The sequence below is a fragment of the Balearica regulorum genome, chromosome 9 (assembly GCF_011004875.1).
Source record: "Balearica regulorum gibbericeps isolate bBalReg1 chromosome 9, bBalReg1.pri, whole genome shotgun sequence".
Classification (NCBI taxonomy): Eukaryota; Metazoa; Chordata; class Aves; order Gruiformes; family Gruidae; genus Balearica; species Balearica regulorum.
In genome coordinates this window covers 27,063,376-27,086,550 of record NC_046192.1, presented here as the reverse complement: position 1 = coordinate 27,086,550, position 23,175 = coordinate 27,063,376, and the positions used below count along the sequence as shown (strand labels likewise).

The following is a 23,175-nucleotide window of genomic DNA, read 5'->3' as shown; positions in this document are numbered from 1 at the left end:
CAGGAAAAAAAAAAAATCACATTTGCTTTCCAGATAAGAGAAAAGAAGAAAACTTTGTATTTTTTTCTCTTCAATTTCTTCTAAACTAAGCCTTCATCTGACGGTTACCACACAGACCCTGGGCTAGATCTGTGTGGGCAAAGCACTGGACGTGCAAGGGAATTCTGGACAGGGAGCTGGTGTTCCCCTCTCTGGGCAGGCTGCAGAGCACATGGGCAGGGCAGGAAAGCAAGCTGAAGCTGTTACTCATGGAGTATGCTGTCATTTACACGTGGAGCACCTGACAGGGAAGGTCTTGAGCAGCTCGGGATAGGTGAAGCCAGTACAAAACTTTCCAGTCCATCCCTCCTAGGCCAATGAGGAACACTGGGAATGTTCAAGAGACAAAGAGGAGTGCTCAGTAATTTCCTGTACAGGCAACTGCATGGTGTGAGCCCTTCTCTGAAGGTTAGTTCTCTCCCCAGAGTTTTGGGCTCTGTTTAAAAAAAACCAAACAACTTGTTATAGCTCGGGAGGGTATGGGCATGTCTGAACAGTGTGTAATCAAAACTGAGTCTGCAGGAAATGTCCAGAGCCAGTTCAGTGTGATTGGCCGAGATGGTGGTTCATATGTCCAGTTACAGTAATTTAAATATTAATGTTATTGGGAATTTCATTCCTGATGGAAGCAGGGAGAGGTAAGGTTGCAGCCTTTCCATGTCACTGGGGTCGGTTTCTTGTTCTGTTGCCCTCCTGCTGGTGTTCAGAGGTGGGTGTAATTTAGGATTTGCCAAAGTTGAAGAAGTTAATATCTAAATATTAAACAAGTTGTAAGTGAAAGGTTATACAAGCATAGCATAATTTCCAGTAAGAACCATCTCAGAACTTTTGCTTCACCCATTTTATTCATTACTCTCAAATAAGATTATTCCCACAGATGTCTTTGTTCTTTTCCTCCTTTCCAAAAGGAATCACCCACATACCATCTATGGATATACACAGAACAATATATGTAATATATACAAAGCATGCAGCATATGCAACAACAGATGCGTGCATGCCACTAAATCATCCTCTCCATGAGTCCCTATGATGCAGAAAGAAGCCAAGTCTTGTAGGTCTCATGAGAAACAAGGTGTCCTTAACATCAGGTAAAATTTTCCAAGCTAACAGAATGACCTTTCATTGCAACTCTGGCCTAGGGATAACGTTTACTTTAATACACATTTACTCAGTATCGAGTACCTCCGTGTATAGCCATCGTGATATGCCTATAGTGCCAGGAAACATTAGTGTAATATTTCAGTTAGTCACCCATATAACTTGTATTTATTCACTTGCATTTATGTGGAAGAACATGAATCTCCTTGATTTTTTTTTTCTAATGCTATGAATAATATTTATGAAGTTGTTTGTACTTCAAAACCGCAAGGTGGTGAACTCAGAGATATAAAAATGCAAAGAATTGTTATCTCTAAGGAATGAAAATGTGAAATCAAGTGTTGAGCAAGATGCTTCTAAAGGAAATAATATATTTTCTGAATTATATTACAAGTGATTTTCTTGCTGTTCAGAATAATTTTTCGTTCCCTCTTTGAAGGAAAGTAAAAAAGAAACCTGTGCATTTCATCCACCTCTCCAGCCCCTTACTTTAACAAATGCTTAGGCAGAATATTTTGTCCTCAATCTATTTTTGGTTATCAGTTTGGGAAATTTTTTTTCTCCCCTCTCCAGGTAGATAAACTGCTAGTTTCCAATTCTTTCCCAATGAGCATAGAATTATGCTTTTTTTTTCCCTATTCCCTCTTTTTTCTTCTAAATGAGAGCTTTTTGTGATTCCCCCCCCCCCCCCCCAGGGTATCACTTTCTTGGGGTCACAAAACAGAGCAAAGCCTCATACTCTCAGAGATAAAGCTGGATATGTAAAGATGACTCAGAATTATTGGAACGATACTGTTTTTGCATTTCTTGGCTTTATTTTGAGAGGTCTCAATCCAGTAAGAATATTTAAAATAACCATGTCAACAACAGCTATAGAGGTCTGGTTGGTTTTTTTTTTGTAAGAAACTTATAGGTGAAACTACATCAAGCTTGTCTTGATTATTTGCTGCTCCTTGTGGACAATCGTGCAAGATCAGTGAATTTTGGGAATTCCTGCAGCAGATGAAATATCTACTTATGCTGTGCCACCTGCTAAAAGTGTTGCAGCCAGAATAGGAATTTATGTAAATGCTGGAGCAATGGAGCAAAGGGGAAATGACCATAAATCAGGAAACCAAAAATTGATAGCAGAGTGTCTCCTGGAATAACAATTGCTGGATAAGAGTGTATGTAAAGTGGGGCAATAGTTATCGGGGTGTTGTCAGGAAAGAACTCATACTCTGCAGCAGGTTGTACCTAGATAAATAGGACCTTAAGTAGAAGGTTGCATAGCGGAAGAGCTGTTTCCAACAAATACACTCACACGCCAAAAGTGGAAAGCAGTTCCTCAGGTCTGGGGCCTAGGAGAGATGGTGAGAAGCAAATTGCACAAAGGTGAGAGGATCCATTTGCAAAGAAAGAAAAGGAGTGATCGGGTGAATCAGCAAAGGAGTTAATCACAAAGTTCAGGGAACAACGGTGCCACTGAATAAAGCTGTTTGCTTGGAAAGTTCTGCTCAACCCTGGGCTGCAGCCTGCAGAGAGAAGGCAAAAAAACCCAATCCACCTTACCCATGTCTTGGAACTTCTCCAGAGAAGTTCAATAACTTGAGGGTGGAGGAAATGCCTGATGAGGAACTGCTTGATGAGCATAAAATACTCAGCCTTGGGGGGAGAAGAAAAGGAGTTTGACAGGAGATCAGCTTTTGGAATGCAAGTAACTGAGGGAGATAGATAACTCTGGAGCGAGGTGGGGAAACCACGAGGATTTATGCTGCAGCTAGAAAGGTGAGGTTCTTGTTGGGTGCTTCGAATGTATGCCAGCCTGCCAGCCAAATTACCGGGTGGTAGTAATACACATCAGTTTAAGAGCAGAATGACATCTATGTGGTGAACTATGCACATTGTATATTTACAGGGCTATTAGGGGCATACTGCAAGGGAGTCAGTGGGAAAAGAGTTTCTTTCTCCTGTCCCTTTCTGCGTTTCTATATGCTTTCATTTCAAAAGAATGAAAAGTCCAGCCCTGGTGACAAAGAGTGCCTTTGCACCGCTTTCACTTGGTCTTCAGCCAGAGGGAGGGAAACAAAGCCCTTGTCAAGGGTGTGAACTTCCTTCATTCCCCAGGGCAGCCCGGCCAGCGAGAGGTGGCAGCATGTTGCACCAGCCGTTGAGCATTTTATTCAAAATGAAAGCTTCCTTCTGAAATTGCTGGGCTTACTTATAAAATTCTTCATGTCCATCCTGCTAAAAGAAACAGTAGAGTTTTAAAAAAGTTTAAATGTTAAGAGAATGCATCTTTCCAATGATGAACTATCCGGTAAATGTGCTGGCATCTGTAGTTGTTCAGTATTTCAACCAAGTGATCCAGAGATTTTGAAAACAGCACTGTTAACATGCAATGTGACTGCGGTGAGAGACAGGAATGTGTGTATCCTGAGGAACATGTTTGCAGGCACTAAGGGAATTGTACATTGAGCGAAGTAGAAGTGCTATCTAGTAATTCATCTATGGTCCTGAGAGCCAAAAGTTCTGAATTCCCTCCTCTCTCAGCTGTGGACACTTTATTATTTAGCTCTAGACTCAGACGTATATGCTAAGCAGCCTCTGATAAACTTTTTTTCCTTAGAAGGCTTGTTAGACTTAATAGCTGTTTCCAAAGTGAAAACCACTTTGAACTCCTCCAGGTTACACTTCGGAGAGCTGAATTAAGCTCTGGAGTGCACAGGCAGTGCTCTCCTGCAGGGTGCTGAAGTTACACAGCTCTGCTCACTCCTGTCTCTGCTGGGATGCGCAGAGAAAGTGGGAAGTGATCTCTCAGAGCAATGCAATACAGCAACCAAACCCAGAAGCTGGGAAATGGGCTGGCTTCAAAATTACACCTGTGAAGATGAGACCGTGAAAAACAGCAGAAAAACTACGCAGAAATGGTGATTTCTGAGGAAAGCTGCTAGATCCAGGGGCCTTTATAGGAAGAAATCGTAACGTGTCCTGCAGCCACCGCACTTAGCGTTACACCACCCTGCAGTGCTTTGGGCCGTGTGTCCTCCCTGGAAGCCGGGCACCAGCACCTGCCTGCGTTTCTGCCTGTCCCCGGGGTTCAGGCAGCGAGACAGCCCCATGGTCAGTTCGCTTTGCTCTGCGTGGCACCGAGCACCCACCTCTGTGAAACGTCACATTGGCAACGAGAGCAGATGGGTCCCCAGGGCATGGAAGCAGCCAGCTGGGGCAGCACGGTCCAGAAAGGAAACAGCACACAAAGGTTTAGAGGTCTTCTGTGTTGCGTTATTCAAATGATAGCCGGTTCATGGGAAGTTAAATAAAATTAAGTAGCAGGTATTTTAGCAGTTTGCTCTGATTCTTTTTTTTTTTTTTTTTTAATACATCCTGCTAGGTCAGAGTACCCAGGGAGCAATACTAAAAAAAAGCCTACTGAAAGCACTGGCGTGGCCGAGAGGCTACACATCATTAATGATGCTCTCACGATCTCACTGCAGGTATTTTAGACATTACCTGAGCAGGCTGGGCTGTTAGAGATACAGCCTGGCACCCACTCGTCTTGGGGAACAGTGAGGGGCGTTCAGTAGTTTGGGGGGAATACGAAGAGCAATCTTTCTTGATGAGTGTACTTAGAAAAAGGAGCAATAAACCCACAATGCTTGGTGCTGTGGTCTGTCATCTGACTCAGCTGAGAGGGGAGGAGGTGTTTCCTTTGGCAGAGTATCCTTTCGAACCTCAGGAGGTTCCTTAGGCCAAGATCTTTGGTCTTAGACAGATTTATGGTGCAAAAATGCTGCTTCAGCCTTTTTCCAGCTGTTTACAGAAATTTGACATGTCTTAAGGAGGTTGTATACAAGTCCAATAATATTTGAGTGAGACAGGAAGAGTGCAGGACATGGAGACTTTTATAATAACACATTCCTTACCACATGAAGCGATTAAAAAAAATGTTTGCATGCCTTTCTATGACAGATCTTCCGTAATAGGTTGCTAATGCACGTTGGAGGCAAAGCACAAGATTTTTCTTGCAGAGAATGGGTAATAGTCAAATGATAGTGAAGTAAATTTAATCATGTTAAATGCAGTTCCTGCTTCTTTGCAATTCTGTCATATTTTGAAGCATCGTTGCTGAAGACAGTAATAACTTAGAAAAACTAAACTCTGAAAGCTAATCGTTGTTTCACGTGAGTATTTACTATCCAGAGTGTTCAGAGGACTTGATTGATCTGGGCAATGCAAAAAGGTGAGGCCAGAAGCACAAGAATTTTATAGCCCCTATAAAGTACTGTATACAGTTTTTGCTCAATTTTATGCTGTTAAACTAAGCATTTGGTATCATATGGCACTTTAAGTACTTTGATTTATGTGAAGACAGAAATTGCATCTGTAATAAACATTCTAAAGTATGAGTTTAAGAGCAATCTACTGTATTTATTTGTGACATAAACACTCACCTGCAATGCATTTGAGAATCATCTTCGACTTGACTCACACTGCACATTACAGCCATTAAGCTTCAGGCAGAGCAAGGTCATATCCAAGGTGAAGACGGAAGTGACTGGGAAGAAAGGGGTGGCATGGCAAATATTTTGAAACAGTAAATGGAAAAAATAGTCTTTTTCTCCTGTTAAATATTCCGGATACATGAGTATAATTTCTTACTCTACTATAAAGGGTCCTATGTTATACCAAACACCATAAAGTACAAATCCAGTCTTGTTTAATACGAAATATTTAAGCACACAGCCATGAAAATAACATGAAAAACCCACTGACATCTTTGAAAAGAAATATAATAAAAATTCAGGTTTCTGAAAACGCCCTCGAGGATGAATGAAAGCACAGAAACCCTTTGTTGTCCTGGAACCTGCCACGACTGTGCTCCATGCGAAGAATCCTCCCACCATGACATTTACTATTTTGGTATTGAATAAATTACACTCCGTGGAACCTGCTGAAGAGTAGCATAAATTAATAATTTTTAAATTATCTAGGTAGCTTTTTAAATAGCTGAATCCTTCCCATCTTTGCATATTTTTGAATGATAGTAATAGAGCGTAGGAGAGTGGCAAAAACATAACATATTATTAGGAATGAATGACAAGGCTTCATTGGCAGAGCGGGACATTCCCACTCATGCATTTGTTTTTTTAGGAAATCGTAGAATGAGTGAATTCAGATGGATCTCTGCTCTCCCAAGAGCAGGCAGGAGAGAGGAAAAGATAAAGCAAGACATGTTATGAAATCATGAACTTGAAATTTTCAGGATAACACAGCTTGTTTGGGACATGACTTAAATAAAAAAGACAAATCCGGGACTCTTTAGTAGGAATAATAAAATTACTGTTAGATAACCTCCCTCTATTCAGCCTTTGAGGTGGTATGTGCTGAACTAGCCTTGTCTCACTGTTTTTACAGGAAAAGGAAGGAGACGCTGTCTTTTTTGTTTGTTACATATCGATGCAACAGTGGCGTTCTGAATTTCTTACCGTAAGGAAGACTTGGACTGTAATGCTACAGAGATTTACATAAACTGAAATGGGACAAAAAGATGGGAAAACACTGCTTAAAATCCTACTGCTAAGGTTGCAGAGAGTCAGGATGATATTCTTTGCTGAGCATTAATTTTTCCAGGAATCCTCTGTCATTGTACTTGGCAGCGACGATCTGCCACGATTGTCAGAAGCTCTCAAAAATACTTTTGCAGAGTGCATTTTTTGGTCTTTAGTGTACCAAACAGTGCCACAAAAGTACCCAGGACAAAATCCTGATCCACAAGTCAGCTTGAAAGATTGCGGGATATTTTTGTGCTAGTTAATTGATTAATGGAAGTCAGCCAAACAAGCGCTTTGGTGAGGATATCCCCAGAGCCTCTGAGAGCTGTTCACTTGCCATTAGCATACACAGCTGAATCTCGCTATAATATTATCATCCTAAAATCACAAATTGCAGTTTAATATGTTTACTTGCTGTGTGGTTTTGCCTGTTACTTTGATTATGGGGCTAGAAAGCCTTTTTGAGACTTAGGAGATACAATCTGTTTTACTAGATCTTCCTTTAGATATCCTCACTGATAAAATTGATCAAAGGTTACACAAGACAGTTTCTATGGGATCCCTTTGTCAAAGCACTGGCGGCGTGCCCATGTGAGTATTTGTATTTACCTGTGCCTTTTGCAACAGCCGTATGTGTGTCCTGGAGGGAAACTAGAGTGTGTGCATGAAAAAACCACACATTTTCTGCGAAACCCAGAGACCTCGGAAAGCACGACAATGGTCTCCTGGAATAACTGGGCTAGTTAGCTGGGAAAAAGGCTACATTTTTATTTCTGTACACAGGCTTTCACTCTGCTCGCCAAAGTTTTCCCTTTTATCTGTGTATATAAACTATCTCCCGTTAATTATGGCCCCTATGAAACTGGAGGTGACCTGCACAGCCAGGCATTACCTTTGAGCTCCCTCAAGCGGCAATGAAAACCTCAAGTTTATCGCACGGGCGCTTTTGCCTCAAAGATTTGCGGTTCAAGGCCGTGTTTTTTAGCGCAACTCTAGTAAACCATGGTTTTTAGGGCAACTCTAGTAAACCGACAGAGCTGCTCTGCTTTCAACGCACCTAGACCGGTGTAGGGCAGTTGAAAATGTGACCCCATAATTATCTTTTGACAGACCTGTTAAAAGACACACATTGAGCAAAAAAGTAAGCATTGTATGCCCAATAGTAGTTTGCAGCAGATGCACTACAAGCACGCGTTACCGGCGTGTTTTGAAAACTTTGATTTTTCTGGAATGGTTACTGGCCAAATTAATGACAGAGTAGCTGGAAAGCGGACCTCTTGGTTCACAGCACGTCAGGTAAAACTCAGCGCTTTTCCTTCCATCATCCTGAAAAGATAAATAAATCCTTCAGCTTAAATAGCTTCTGCCCTCATTGAGAAGATATTTTCATCAATGCACAGGGGATTCGGGTCACCTTTGGGGTAAGAGGGTGACATTTGACAGAAGGCTGGACCTTTTTACAGTGAATAAGTAGCTTTTTCAAGGGTTTGTCTGACGCACGTTTGTCACCGCTGCAATGCTGGGCACGCTATAGGTAGCTAATGCCCTCCCCGTACCATGAGGTACGTTTCAGGGGGGATCTGAAGGAGTTTTTTGCCGCTGTTACCTTCCTGTTTGAACTCGGGAAGCCTCGTCACTTGTAGCACCTCACGCTCGGGATCTTCTCCCGTCAGCGGGTCCGAGGAGCGTGAGGGGCTTTAGGGCCCGCGGGGCCCGCCCGGGCCGTTGCCATAGCAACGAGCATTGTGGGCCGGGCCCGCGGCCGCTCACGTGACGCGCGGGGAGATCACGTGACAGCCGCACACGTGACGGCCGCAGCGATGGCGGCGGCGGAAGAGGAACGGGCGCTGCTGGGCCCCGCCGGCGGCGACGATGGCGGCCGGTCTCCGGGGCCCCCCCGCGCCCTGCCCGCCGTCTGCGACCCGCGGCGCTTGCCGCACCGCCTCCTTGTGCTCGCTCTCATGTGCTTCCTGGGCTTCGGTGGGTGGTAGGCGGGCGGGGGTGCCGGGGCCTCGGGCGCTGAGGGCAGAGCTCTGAGGCGTCCCCTTCTCCTTGCAGGCAGCTACTTCTGCTACGACAACCCGGCGGCGCTCCAAACGCAGGTTCAGCGGGTGAGTAGCTGCCTGGGGCGGGAGCGGGGTTAGGGAGCCGAGCGGGCGGCCTGGGTAACCCCCGGAGCGGGCGGGTGTGAGGGGCTGGGTCGGAGGCCCCGGGCTGGTACCTCTCCCAAAGCACCGCCGCGGCAGAGCGGGCCCCGAGCCCGGTCACGATGTCTGCCTACTCCTAAGAGATTCTGCCGGGATACTTATTCTGTGCCCCTGTAATTACCTTAGGAGTAATTGGGTTTTTTTAATTTCCTCCTCATTTACGTAGGATATGAAGGTGAACACGGCGCAGTTCATGGCGCTCTATGCTTGGTATTCCTGGCCCAATGTGGTTCTTTGCTTCTTTGGAGGTTTTCTGATAGACAGAGTATTTGGAATACGGTAAGTGTCATGTCAGTGTTGTGCACGTTCAACGGAGGGTAGGCTTAAAATGCATGTGTAGTATAGGTTTTATAATATAAAGTTTTTTCAATTTATAATAAATTCAATTATTTTCATGCGCTTTAGAAACTTCTGGTATAACTGAGCGTCCTTCCTTTATGGCTAAAATAAAATGACTTAAATGTCAGTCTGCAGAAACTTTTTTTAAGGAAGCTGTCAAGATGTAGCATTTATTATGGGGACCTTTTATTGCATGTCAGCCTCTCTTGTTTCTTTGCTGTAGGTTTCATATAGTATTTTATAGGAAAAAAGTCTAGCTATGCATTAAGTGATTTTTTTTTTTCATTTGTCTTGCAGCTTGGGCACTATAATATTTAGTATCTTTGTTTGTGTTGGGCAGGTAAGTGCAAATGAGAGGGTGAAGGGTGATAGGTGTCTGAAGCTTCTCGACTGGGCATGGGGAAAAAGCCCAAATAGCTTCTTGTGTAGTAGTGTAGATTTCAACTGGGAGTAGCAGGTGAAGAAAACTGAGAGAACTGTGAGTTGTCTTGGGGTAACTGGGAACTGAGGACATCAAAGGATGAGCGAAATAAGGATGTGAAGGAACCAAATGCTTTATCTGTTTGATGTGAAACCACTATTGAGGTGTATTTGGGTGGGGCACGATGGTGACACATGAGTTGAGCCTCTAGAGGTGTTTTCTGAGTGTGGTTTCAGGGTGGGTCGGGTTGGATATTGTGTAGCCAGCGGGATGATACCTAAGAGATGCAGGGGGAGCAAAGTCAAAAAGCTAAGAGTAGGAAGTGGGTTTGAAGTATTTCTGCAGGTCTGGAGAGGGAAAAGCATTTTTGTTTCTGTTTTGAGGTGATTCTAGTCTGTTCCATACTCCAAATTTAAAAACTATAATTTCTCCCCAAATGTTTACCTGGCAGGTGATTTTTGCTTTGGGAGCACTAGTTAATACTTTCTGGCTGATGGAGACAGGCAGGTTCATATTTGGGTAAGTCTAGAAGAGTATATTATATGCTCTCTGAGGTAAGGACTGTCTTTCTGTGTCCTAGAAAACTGCTACCATGTTTGCACTCGGACAGAATTGTTGCGTTTTGAGGCATCTGTAAAGTTGAGGCACGCAAGATCTTCACTTGCATTCCCAGTCTAAGTTAAAGTTAGAAAACAAAAGCTATGACTTTGCAGGTCTTATTGAATTCAGAAGTTAGGAAACTACCCAAATAAAGACATGCAGTAAGCCACTAAAACTGTTAGTCCTCCTTTCCCTGTAATTCTTACTTTCCCAAGTAAAAAGAATTGTTAGCAACAAAAAAATACAACAGGTCTCGTACACTGGCAAAAAATGAGAGCAAATGTCTGAGGAAATACCTCCAAGTTGTGAGCGTGCCACAGCATAAAGATGTTAGAAAACCTGACCAACTGTGTTGAGGGGTGGACAGATGACTTTGTTAAATTCAGACTCCAGGGAAGATGCTTGCTTTGGGTTTCATTTGGGTCAGGATCTATACTGCTTGGCTCTTTAATGCAGGAGAGAAATGAGAAGCTGCTGCCCATTGATTTAATAATCTGTAAATGACCAAAGGCAATTACCATTCCTCCTGGCCTGAGATACTTTGTACTCTTGATTGTTCTTAAGGCACTGCAATTCTCTTTGGATTGTCTTTTAAGACTTGTATTGCTTTGCATATATGCATCATATCTACCTGTACATCGATAAATTTCTCTGAAACGCTGTCATCTTGGTATTGCCAGCAGCTGATGGACTGCTTCCTCGTTGCTTTGCATGTTGCAATTAACATGTTTTCTTTTGTGCCTTCCTTCTTTTTTAGAATAGGCGGAGAGTCCTTAGCAGTGGCACAAAACACGTATGCAGTCAGTTGGTTTAAAGGCAAGGAGTTAAATCTTGTGTTTGGATTACAACTGAGCATGGCCAGAATTGTAAGTGTAAACCTGTATAGCTTTAATTCGTAGACGTTAAGGTCTGCGACTTGTCTTGGCAGTGAGACAGATGGAAAGCAGCATTTCTAATGCTCCCTGGGGAGGTTTAGTTAAAATGGATATGAAATTTAAATTTAAAGGTTAAAAATTTGTGGTAAATAGACAAAGGATACACAAGAGAATGGGTTAATAAGATTTCTTAGAACCTGTCAAACTTTTGCAGAAGCCTGATGGTGGTGTTAGCACAGATTACTGGGTAGGACAGTCACCGTGCTGCACTTCATCAGACTAATTCATTCTTGGCATGTCATAAAACATTGGCTCAACTGAGTGTAGCTTGTGGCTCGGGGACTGAGTGCAGCCTCTGATAAAGGAGTTGGGATGGCCGTGCTAAGAAACTCCCCTCCTTATCTGCTGCAAAATTTTTTTCTTTTTTTTTTTTTGTCCCTGTTGCTGTGTGACTGCATCTCAGCTGTGCTGTTTCGGTTTGATGTAATCATTTAAACTGCTGCTAGAGGTGGATTTACACGAATGCACCAGGCTGTGAATGAAGGGAGTGGACACGTGCCTCTCCTGTTAGCACAGGCTGCTGAAGAGGATCCCTATCTTAAACTGCTGCAGGTGTTTACCTTGGTAAAAGAGACTTAGCTGGGTCTGGGTTGATGTTCGGGCTGTTGCTAATTGGCAGTTGCCTCATCTTGGCTGCACTGTAGTTAACTCTCTGTTGTTAGCTGTGGGATTGCAGCCATGGATCCCCTCTCCAGGGGAAAAGAATGTACTTCTTCCTGGTGCCTGTCAGGTGGGAATCCTCTTTGTTTTAACATGTGGTATTAAATTCAACTTGGTTTATGAGCTAGTGCAGTGTACGATGTGGATTTTATGGCACTTCTAATGTGTTAGTTGAAACACTGTTAGAGTTGTCTAAAATTCCAGTTTGTGATGGTATATAATTGTTGCAATAATTAGTTTGCTACAAATGCTGACCAAACCAGCAGAGAATAATTTTATTGTTGCTGGTGGTGGTTTATGTTCCCTGTGTAGCATCTTACGCATTTGTTTTAAGCTCTGTTCAATAAACAGTCTGCCTAATGTTCTGTTTTGAATTAATATAATTGTGAAATACGTTATTCTTCACGTGAGTCTGTTCTGCCTAGGGGAGCACAGTGAACATGAATATCATGGGATGGATATACTCTAGAGTTCAAGATCTCCTGGGCTATACTGGTCCCAGTACTCTTGGGTTAACTCTCATGATAGGTCAGTAATGTTTTGAATTGATGTTACCTGCTATTTTAGGCTTCTGAATTTGAACAACATGCATATGTGTTCATGATTTCTTACTAACTTGAAGGTAGGACAAATTTATTTGAGACTAGGAAGAGCAATTCAAATACTGTCTGTATCAATGGCTAATATTCTTATGCAGAATACATGATTACTGCATCTGATAAAATGCTGTGTGATTTTTGTGGCTGCCAAATTGAAGTTTGTATCTTACAGAGGTGAAACATTTAACATGCTTTGAGTAAACAGTCTTGAAAAATTTTTGAAAGGTTATGTCAAAGCTCGTATGTACTCGTCTGTGTAAAAGTGAAATTTCAACTCCCTTTGGATCTGTGTTCCTTTGCTTTACACCTTACTCTGAGTTGTACGGCTATTGAGTCGTATACAAAAGACAAGCTGGTGCTAAACTTTGTATTAGGTGCGTAGAGGTACGCTACACTAGTTGTGCTTAAAAGCCAAATTACTGCTTGAGTCAACTAAATGTTGCATTGCCTTCTTGCAGGTGGTGTAACGTGTCTGTTTTCACTGGCCTGTGCATTAATCCTTGCTTATCTGGACAGGAGAGCAGAGAAGCTCCTTCATAAAGAGCAAGGGAAAACAGGTGAGTGTGTGGGGGGGTGGCTGGACCTACCTTGGGCTTTGTTGTTCTGTTCTGGAGCAGACCCTTCCAGTTACTCAGTGCACTCTGTGCGTTTGCGTTTTATGTAATTCAGTGGCTGAATTTTAGTTATAAAATACAAAGATATATTTTATTTATAAAGCATGTGGAGAGCCTCCTACTTCACACCAATTTGATCCGTGCCATTGCCACTAGTACTTTGTTTTGTTGGAATTGGTCTCATTTCCTTTAATAGGTGTGCAAAAACCTGCAGCTCTTCTCCATCAGTGTGGTGTTTTCAGTTTTCTGTGAGGGAGAATTTTGACCGATTAAAAAATAAACTACATTTGACATCTGAGTAAGAACATATAGCATGGGGCTTCAGACATGAATTTTGCTAGCTGTGTAAACATTTCCTCGAAAAAGTGGTTTGTGTTTAATTCTGCTGCATCAGTCTTTTGGAGGCTTTAGAGAACTTGTACATCCAGCTTAATGTGGGAGAGACAATGTGTTCTTGACTTTGGCACTGTTGATTTAGGACTTGTATATTCTTAACTGACTCTCACTGTGTAAACTTTTAAACGAGAGTAGATAGTGGCAGGAGTATGTGCTTTAGTAGTGACTTGTGATCATCTTAATGTTTGTTCAGTGCGGATGAATTTCAGATGTGCTTATGCTGACTGAAACAATATTGTCTCTTGCCCTGCTCCAGGTGAAGTGATTAAGCTAACAGATGTGAAGGACTTTTCTTTGTCCTTGTGGCTTATATTTGTAATCTGTGTCTGTTACTATGCAGCGGTTTTTCCTTTCATTGGACTTGGAAAGTAAGTGTGTCTCGCTTACGTAGCTATTTCCCTTGAATTTGGCTAGGGTTTTAACTAGCTACTGACAAAGGGAGAGGTGCACTAATATTTAAGAATCTCAGATGGCTACAGAACCACTGGTCTCCCAGCAAGTCTGTGCTGTGGTTTCTCATTTCTTCTGTGGCATTGTTAGCTATGCTTGCAATACAAATAAGGAACCTCCAAGAGTTGTATTTATCTGCTGAGTTTTGTGGGAAATACCATTGCTTAACATAGGCTGAGGTGTCAGGACTCAAAAGCATAATGCATGCTCCATTTCCGGATTAAAACTTGTTAGAGATTTAACACGTGGCATGAGTTTTGGTGTGGAAAACTGTAGTCAGCTGTCATGTAGAATTTCTTCCGTACTCATAAGCTATTGACTGAGTGTGGGGTGGGGGCTTAAACGTAGTTACAACTTTGGACTGAAGTTCTCTGTGCTGACTTTGGTATATATGAAGTTGAAACCTGAAGCATTCATATGTAGGTTTCCCTGTTGAACCACACGATCTGATCTAATAGCTCAATCAAATGGGTTTTGAATATACTTGGAATTAGGAACAGACCTCTTGAGCTCTGCATGTTTTACAGTGACTTGCAGAGGCCTTACAGTCAGCAATGGAGAGGCCTATTTTTTTTTTTTGCTTGTGCGTGTATTCTGAAAAGTCTCACTCTGGTCTCTTACAGTATGCTCATTGCTAATGTCTCATTATCGAGTTACAGGTTGGTTATGTACTTTGGATGTTTTCCCCAAAGTGTCATTTGAATAGTCCGTAGACAAAAAATTGTAGAGTCTGATAATAAGCTCCTAAATGCATTGTAAATGAGAGTCTGTGGTGGGGTGTGTATGTCAAAGTTATGTTTAAAAGTTTTCTGTGAATGAGGTTCTTGTGCCTTTACTTTGTCTAGCTTAATTTTTCTTTCATGTCATACAGGTGTGGATTTTTCTAAATCTTTTTTTCTTTAGGGTTTTCTTTATTGAGAAATTCAAATTCTCATCTCAAGAAGCAAGTGCAATTAACAGGTATATTGTGGTTGATTTAATGAGTAAATATGCTACTGCTGTGTATCTTTGAGTGTGTATCTTTGGGCTCTGACCATGTGGGAGGAAGTTGGGGATCTGCTGTTGCAGGTGGTGACTTGCATTTAAGTGGACAGATAGATTTCACATGGTCCAAGGAATAATTGGGAGGTATGAGTATTTATTTAAATAAAAATGTCTTAGATGTTCACATGGAGGAATTGGGAAGAAAAATGCTCTGAGAGAATTCCTTCTGGGAGTTTAGTTCTGGAGTCTTTTGTTTGGGTGGTTTTTTTTTCTTCTTGGTGTGGTTTTTCTGATGGCCTCACAGGTAACAAGGGAATATGGTGTTTTGTTGGAGGACACTTGTATTGTGTAACACCTAAAGCTGTCCATAGCTAGATAATATTCAGTTCTCTTATTTTTATTCTTTTGTAGTATCGTGTATATCATATCGGCACCCATGTCCCCAGTATTTGGACTCCTGGTGGATAAACTTGGAAAGAATATCATCTGGGTTTTATGTGCAGTAATAACTACACTTGCTTCTCATATTATGTTGGCTTTTACCTTCTGGAACCCTTGGATAGCAATGGTAACTAACGCTCTGAGACCTATAGCTAAATGTGATAAAGTAAGAAATGGAGTTGATGAATTACTATAATATATTATTACTGTGCTAGGTGCTTGTTTTTCTCCTTAAACTTATTCTTTTGATGTAGTTCTGAAGCTTATTGCTATCATATAATTAAGGCGCTTTCAATGATTTTAAACTGTCTCTAACGTGCTGTATTGGATGGTGGTATACCTCAATAAAAATCTTCGTTACTGATTTCCCCTTCCTAGGGCAGATTCACTGAGAAATTGTTTTTGAACCAAGGTTTTCAAGCTTAAATATGCTGCTCACCAGTGTTTCAGGGTTAAAAATAGGGTCCTTGGTTTTCAGGTATTTTTCTAGTGATTTGCAGCATTGATCTCTTCCTCTGGGTAGTCAGGTCAGGCTCTTTACTTAATGCTAATTAGATAGGGTTTAGTTTGTGGGGCACTCCTGGAAAAAGTTTTTTGTCTTACATGTGTATGTTTACGTAGACCAGTATTGCAAAAAGTGTTACTTTAGCTCTTTTTTTTTTCCCCTTTTAGGGGAAAGGGAAAACAGATATGTTAATGTATTAGAACTTTACAGCAAAAACGCATCTCATCAGACATCTGTTTACTTGTTCTTATTTATTTCACCAGTGTTTGCTAGGAGTGGCCTACTCACTGCTTGCCTGTGCCCTCTGGCCCATGGTGGCCTTCGTTGTTCCAGAACACCAGCTGGGAACTGCTTATGGCTTGTAAGTACTTAGGTCTGCCTGTGCTGCTCTACAGTCACCAAGTCCTGATGCTATTGAACCACAGATTATCAAGCAGTTCTAACACATTAATGGTTAATAATTCCTCCAAGCTTACTCTAGCAGTGTAGTTTCAGCATGTATATGCGTGGTTGAGCATGTGGTTGTGGTAGCTGCACAGAAACTTCTGCAAAAATGTGGAGTCATGACTGTCATATATGCCATAACATATGGGAAGAAGTTAATCTCATTGCTCAGTAGCACTGATGATGTTTTCTTTAAAAATAAATTTCTGCACAGTGGTAATCCTTTGTTTATGTGTTAGTATGCAGTCTATCCAGAATCTCGGTCTGGCCATTATTGCTATAGCAGCTGGGATGATTCTGGACACAAGAGGATATTTGTTTCTTGAAGTCTTCTTCAGTGCTTGTGTTTGCTGTAAGTAGTAAAAACACTGAATATGATTCTGTACGTTCAGGATGCTGTGTTAGGCTTTTCAATGTTTCCTGTAAAACAGTAATAACTTCTTTCTTACTATGCCATTGGATCGAGGTTTCAACTGGGGCAATGTTAAAAGTAACTCAAGCCTAGTGAAGTGTTTTGTGGCTTTCTTGAAGTGATTTAGTGCAAGTAGTTTCAGTGTTTGGAAAAAATAGAGTAAAAGGGTAGGTGAATGATACTCTTAAAGGCTGTGTTTGAGGGCTGTTATTAATATAACTAAAACTAAAATAACCTTTTCTGAGTTACATGCTACTTATGAGCTTAGGGGAATTTTCAAAAGCAGTTAAGAGATGCTACTGGCAAAAATCTCCTCTCAGTTATAATGACCATGAAAAAAAATCTTAGTTGTTACTTGGTTGTGTATTAAAGCTGTTGTTCTGTCACTGCTGTAAATAATTTATAGTCACCTAAGACTGACCTTTTTTTGTGTTGTTGTTCCAGTGTCACTAATAGCTGTAGTCATGCTGTATTTTGTGAATCACCTCACAGGTAAGTGTTCTCAGCTTCTCTTGATATTTGTTTTTATTGTAATTCTTGAGGTTATCAAGCTGAATGTGTACAGGTGGTATTGTAGAGTCCTGTGGCAGGTGCTATAGCTCATGGATTTGGGAACAGGAGCATCTCTTGATGAGGCCTGTCCTTGTAACATCTTCGTGGATGCTATAGTGTGTAATTCCCTGAACCTTGCTGTGATGTTAAATCTCATCATCGGGGACAGTGGTATACCTGTCCCTTCAGCCAACTTGAGCAAATGTGTAGGATATTCTGCAGCTTTTTCTAAACTGTGTATGAAACTTGACTGTATATCTACCTGCAAATAAAAACCTTAATTTTGTAGAGTTTCCTTCAAATAGCAGTGTTCTTTCTCTCTATGTTTTGAAGCGGTAACTACTGAAAGATCTGGAAGGGATATTAATTTGTTTCTTTCCTTTTGTAAAATTACTCCACTGATTTCTTTTGTCAAGTGCTCTGAGAATTTCTGTAGTGAGGTATATCATCAACTACAAAAAGACCAATTTTAAAGTTTCAAAGTATATATTGCTACTGTTGCAGGTGGTGATCTCAACTGGTCTGCAAAGAAAAGGGAAAAACTGCAAAAAGTAGCTGCGGCTGAGTAAGTAGAAAGAATAGTGTCCTTATGAAGTGTTTAACTTGAAGTAATTAAGTAATTTACTGTCTGAACTCAGTCTCTTTTGTAGGTCTGCCATTTATATTGAGTGTTATTTTCTTTCTTACATGAAGTAGCAATTGACCACATCTCCTTTCCTGGCACTCTTGCTTCCTGTTTCTCTTTATTAATTTCAGTAACCCCAACTGAGTGGAACTAAAGTGTTTAAAAAAAAAAAGTGCTGCATCACTTTTTAAAAAATGTGTATGTGTCTTCATTTATATGGTGCAAATATTACCTGGATGAATGTCAGGTAATGCATGAACCATATTTTTTTTAAGCATCATATTAAAAGATAGGTCTCTCTCCGGAAGAAACTATGCTGCAGTCACTTCCCCTTCAATTTTGGCTTGGTCCTCTTGCGGTCTTATTTAGAAGTCTTAGTTCAATTTGTCTGTGAAAACTGTGGCTTGGGTCTAAATTGCGGTGTGTCATAAATGTTACTGATTGCAGTGAAGTGTCCATTTTTAGAAAAAAATTAATGGGGCAGGGATATTTCCATGAAAAGGAATCAATTTCCTTTAAAAGGAATGGGTGGGCTTAGGGCAGAAATTGTGGAAATAAGCAAATTTTGACAGTGTGTTCTTTGACCAAATGGGAAGGTATCAGTCACCTGCTGTTGGGATGTTCCCGGAGGTCTAGGGTTCTGGATTTATCCCTTCTGCACAGTAGAGAGTTTACTTGCTTTTTTTGTTTGCTCTCCACGAATGCTGAATGAGGGGTAAAAGCTCTTGGTGGATATGGAATGCTTACAAGGAAATGGACACTGGGTCAGTCTTACAACTTTCAAATAATTGCCTGGTACTGGGGGAAGAGGAGAGAAAAAGTATTGTTTGGCAAAGTCCATTAAGAGATGTTACCTTAAAGGCAAAAGAAAAGACCCTTTTGCTCCCACTTCTCCGTTATCTACTTAACTGTCTAGAAAAACTGCTTTTTTTTTAAGTAGACATAATGCAAAGTCTGTCCATCAGACTGAGTTTGGGCAGCCTGGTTTCTGTACTGATGACCTTGTTGAAGACACTTTTAGTAGTGTCTTGGGACCCAAAAATTGTGTTACTTTTTCCTAATTCTAATTAGTGCTGTGAGGGTTAGAAATAACTGTATTGGAGAATCTTATGTCAATGGGGATGAAGTCTTGGTTAATTTATTGATTATTTCTTTTAAATGTATTTAAAGCAAATGTTTAACTTGCTTAAGGGTAGAACCAAGTCTAAGAAATCTGAGGTTCTGCTCTTCTGATTTGAATTTGTTTTGGTGAGAATGTGATTGACTAGAGTCACAAAATGCCCTCTCCAACAGTTCTCATAGTTTAACATTTTTCCTGTGAAAGAGTAAGTCAATATGCAGCTATGTCACAGCTTTCAAAATAACATCTGTGGAATTCAAGCTGCTTGTGTGTGAACACCACTGAATCTTTCTCTCTTGAAATGCTTTCTGTTCTGACCTAATTCAGCTCAGTCAGTCTCTTCAGATCTTAAAGTTCATTTGCCTGTAATGTTGGATTTCTTTACTTTTTCATAGGTAACTAGTTTCATCTGCAAATATTGTACATCTCACAGCTTATATATAAGTTCGTTCCAGATCAATACTTTTCTAAGAAGACATCTCTTATAAATGAACTTTATGGATTTCTTTAAAAGCGGACTTGTAGCAGTCCATATGGTGATACTTAAGTCAGTCTTGAGAAAAATCAAAACTCCAGTCAACAGTGTCTAGGCAGATGACTTGTGGTGGGGTGTAACGTGGTTTTGATTCTTGTCCTAATTCGTGGGTTTGTTACACCTCAGAAAACTCAAGGAAACTAAAACCTCACCAGACCTGGCAAGCACGTGAGCTTAGTTGTGATGTGTGTCATCCTAGAGCCAAAAAGTTGCAGCTGGTTTTTAATACAAAGGTGACAAAACCCACCTTGTACCCAGGAGCAGAGGAATTCTGGGTCCAAATAGAGCTGGTCTTCAGTGTGCCTGGCCCGTGTGGGATCTGTGTAATGCTTCCAGTATTTACTGTGAAAGATGGCTTTGTATCAGTGTATGCTGTGGGATATAGTGTCTTAAAACAATATTTTCAGTAATTCTTATTACAATGTTTTTTGCAGAAAAGAAATTTGAATAGCAAATATCATCCAGAAGTGGGGAGCATTTGATCAGCATCATGTCATCTTGAAGAATTATAGTGTTGTTTAGCTTGGTGGTCAGCACTGGACAGTAGTTCTTTGGAAAAGAAACTAACATGCTGGGGATTTTTGCAGCAAATGGCTGAATTTTATGCTTTGTAACCAGTTTTAACTAATGCCAAATCACCTCTTAATTTGAACAGAGTGGGTTTACAGCGTTTTACACTGTGTTTAAGCTCTGTCGCTGGAGAGGGTACTCTGCAACCCAAGACAACCATGGTCATCTTAAGATAAAGACTAGTCTAAAGCGTCTCCTATGTGCAGCACTACCATTTTGGTGGGGGCAGAGGTTTCTTAACCTAATGGCACTTTATGTTCTTTCATTGCCTTACAGAGCTTAGAAACAGGTCGCTGTTACTGCCTTTGACACTGTCTTAATGCAACCCACTGTCTGAAGCTAAAGTGTATTTAGAGCTCTATTCTGTCCTGTTTCGCCTCGAGACTTAACGAGGAAAATGAGCATCAATGCTCTGGTCAAATATTGCCTCTTTTGTAGGAGACTGCTATTAATTCTGAAGACTGCTGAGCAGTCTTTTATTTGCATTTTTGACAATTGATTCTTTTTGTATTGTAATCTTTATTTTAAGGAGTGAAAGCTTGTTTAATAAAGAGATAGTAAAAAAAAAATTGTTACAAAAGCTCACCGAGCATGTTGTAATCTGTGAAAGGTTTATCTTTCTACCGAAGTCTTGCAATCTAAATAAAAGGAAACTGCAGAAAACAGCCTCTCTCTTTCTTTACACTGAATTAGAGTAATCCATACGCACATCTCTTAGTCTCTTTTAATCTGATATCCAATATTCATCTATAAATATTACAAGCTTTTCATAGCGATTAAAACTAAAACTGCACACAGTAGATGAAGTTGCTTGGGTTTGCAGTGCAAATATCTTAAACCGATTTTCTTTTCCAGAGTGGAAGAACAAGAGAGACTCAGACGTCAAAATGAAGATGACTTGGCTAAATTACAGCCAAAAGCTGATGACTTTAGTTTAAGGAATAAATACCTCTCCAAACTAGGCGCTCAGGTATTAGTAATGAAGTAGAGGCTTTAATAACTAAGAGTAGAACAACAAGCTGTTTATTTTAAGAACTTGGCTTATTGTTTCCAATAGCCAGCAAATCAACCTCTGATTAAAATGCTGAATGTGTGCTTGTTCTCAGAAATGAAGTCTCAGCAATGGTAATTAAAAATCTAATGAAGAAAATGAATCAATGGCTGGCGAACCAAATAACTTGAGGAGCAGGCTTATTATGATGCGTGATTTTTTAATTTTATTTTTTTGCAGCTACCAGGTAATTACTCTTCCTATTTATCGACAATGGCCCACAGAAGCGTGTTGAAATAGCATCTTGCCCCACTTGCAAAAGCAGAAACACACTGAAGTTCCTGGTACACAAAACTTTGTTTCCTGCACTGACCACCACCACCACAGCAAAAGCAGAATGATGCACCATAATTTTCTGCAAGCATAGATCCTATTTTTAAAATACTTGGCTTAAGCTCCCCCTCCGCACCATGGGTAAATAACACAGATACCGCTGAAGAACCATCTGGCTGTTTATTTGAACCCATGAGCTATGTGCTACACTCTCCTGTCTAAAATACTCAGTGAGTAGCTTGAGTCAGTAGCTAAGACTTGATCTCTTCAGCGATGTCTGAAATGTGAAAGCTTTGTTTCGATAATCAAATCACTTTGAACCGAGCCTTGAGGTAGGTACGGGTTATTTTGCCTCTCAAGTTGGACAACTTGCTTACCATGTTGGAAATGGTCTGTTTGATTTTTCTGCAAGAAAAATGGAAGGAAAGACTACTTTTTTAGTTTGGTCTAACCAAGTATTTCAAAGGAAACCAAACTACAATTTCAGTGTTAATGGTTCAAAAAGTGAATTCAATGCCAGTTCACAGGCTTAGCAATAAACCTCATGTCCTGATTAATGTGAAAATTGATGTATTTTTAAGAGGTTGTGACTGCAAATGATGAAAAGAGTTAAATGCAAGAACTGAAGTTTGACGTTCAGTAGAAAAATGTTCAATTTCATAATGAAACTTAACCCTTTCCCATAATTTCAGTGGAAGGCTTGTTGCTGAGCAGCTAGTTCCTTGTGGCTCCTGCAGATTGCATTTTTCTTTTTGTTACTTATAAAGGCTCACTTATGTAATTTGGACAAACTATACCTAAGTAGGCTAATCTTACTTTAGAAGGCAAGAACAGCTAGCTTTCTGGAGCTCTAGGTACACCAAGCGAAGAGCTGCTACTCGGGTGGAGGATAAGGTGCGCGGGGGTGAGTGGCCTTTCCTTGCCCGACTTCAGGGAGTCCTTGTGTGCCACAAAATGCTGAAGAGCCTTTGAGTTGCTTGACTGCAGACAAAGTAATTTATTATAATAAAAATGTTACATTATACTTGTAATGTTTGTTTGGCTCCAGTAATTTAAGCAGAACCGCTGGAACTCATGGTCTTACGGGTTTTTTGAAACAATACTTTTCAGTCGAGATTTCTTTTGGGTTCCTGAAAACCTAAGATCATCTTCCTTGAAAGACTAAGTCAGGGCTATTTTGGTTAATAGTTCTGTATTTTGAAGAGTAATCTGGGAAAATGAAGTAGCAGGTTGTGAACTATGCCGAGCTTACTGCTGAAGAGGAGTAGAGCACTGCCCTGTGATAACTTTTATCGGTGCTTTCTGTGCTCCCTCTGAGACCCAAACACTATCAACTGTGAGAGTGGTTGGTGCCAGTTGGTTTATTTTTCCTTGTAGACTTGTGAATTCTGGATCCTTTTTAATAAAAGCTTTAAATGGATGATGGCATCTGTATTTTTCTTACCGGTTTAGTGATGTGTTGTTGCCCTTGGTGGTTGTTGAGACTTAAACGTGTGGGGTTTTTTGTTTGTTTTTTTTTTAAACAAACATGACTTCTGTTTTTCCTTGAGAAATACATAGAGTTTCTGGGGAAGTGTAACTTTGAGGATCCAAAGGCAAAGTTTCCCGCAGTTCCCCCGCTGATGGGTTGATGCATTTTTCTTTCTTGGGGAATGAAGGAATGAGTTTCTTATTCTTCTGTTACTCTTCATCTCTTTCTGCTTTTCCTCCAATTCTGATGTGTTAACGGTTATAGATAGCTCTTCTGCTGTTACCTGTAGGTCGGCAT

The 23,175-nt window shown here is 40.8% G+C and overlaps 1 protein-coding gene and 1 long non-coding RNA gene across 3 annotated transcripts; one reads left to right on the top strand and one right to left on the bottom strand.

The window, feature by feature from the left end:
• Positions 1-1,827: 1,827 nt before the first annotated feature.
• LOC142602959 (uncharacterized) lies at positions 1,828-7,670 on the bottom strand. Its single transcript, XR_012836822.1, has 3 exons — positions 7,567-7,670; positions 5,574-5,677; positions 1,828-3,366 (listed from the first exon to the last, which is right to left on the bottom strand). It is a non-coding gene; the product is annotated as an uncharacterized LOC142602959 (long non-coding RNA).
• A 788-nt stretch (positions 7,671-8,458) lies between these two features.
• Positions 8,459-22,438, top strand: MFSD1 (major facilitator superfamily domain containing 1). 2 transcript variants are annotated; one of them, XM_075761663.1, is made up of 17 exons: positions 8,459-8,654; positions 8,733-8,785; positions 9,048-9,160; positions 9,518-9,560; positions 10,093-10,160; positions 10,999-11,107; positions 12,262-12,364; positions 12,894-12,992; positions 13,702-13,813; positions 14,799-14,855; positions 15,291-15,447; positions 16,089-16,186; positions 16,509-16,621; positions 17,126-17,173; positions 17,738-17,798; positions 20,939-21,053; positions 21,315-22,438. In XM_075761663.1, exons 1-17 carry the CDS (start codon positions 8,495-8,497, stop codon positions 21,372-21,374), a joined length of 1,569 nt encoding a protein of 522 aa, XP_075617778.1. In that variant the 5' UTR covers positions 8,459-8,494; the 3' UTR covers positions 21,375-22,438. The 2 variants fall into 2 exon arrangements, with proteins under 2 accessions (XP_075617778.1, XP_075617780.1); XM_075761665.1 differs by lacking the exons at positions 20,939-21,053; positions 21,315-22,438 and adding an exon at positions 19,948-20,746.
• The last annotated feature ends 737 nt before the right edge of the window (positions 22,439-23,175 follow it).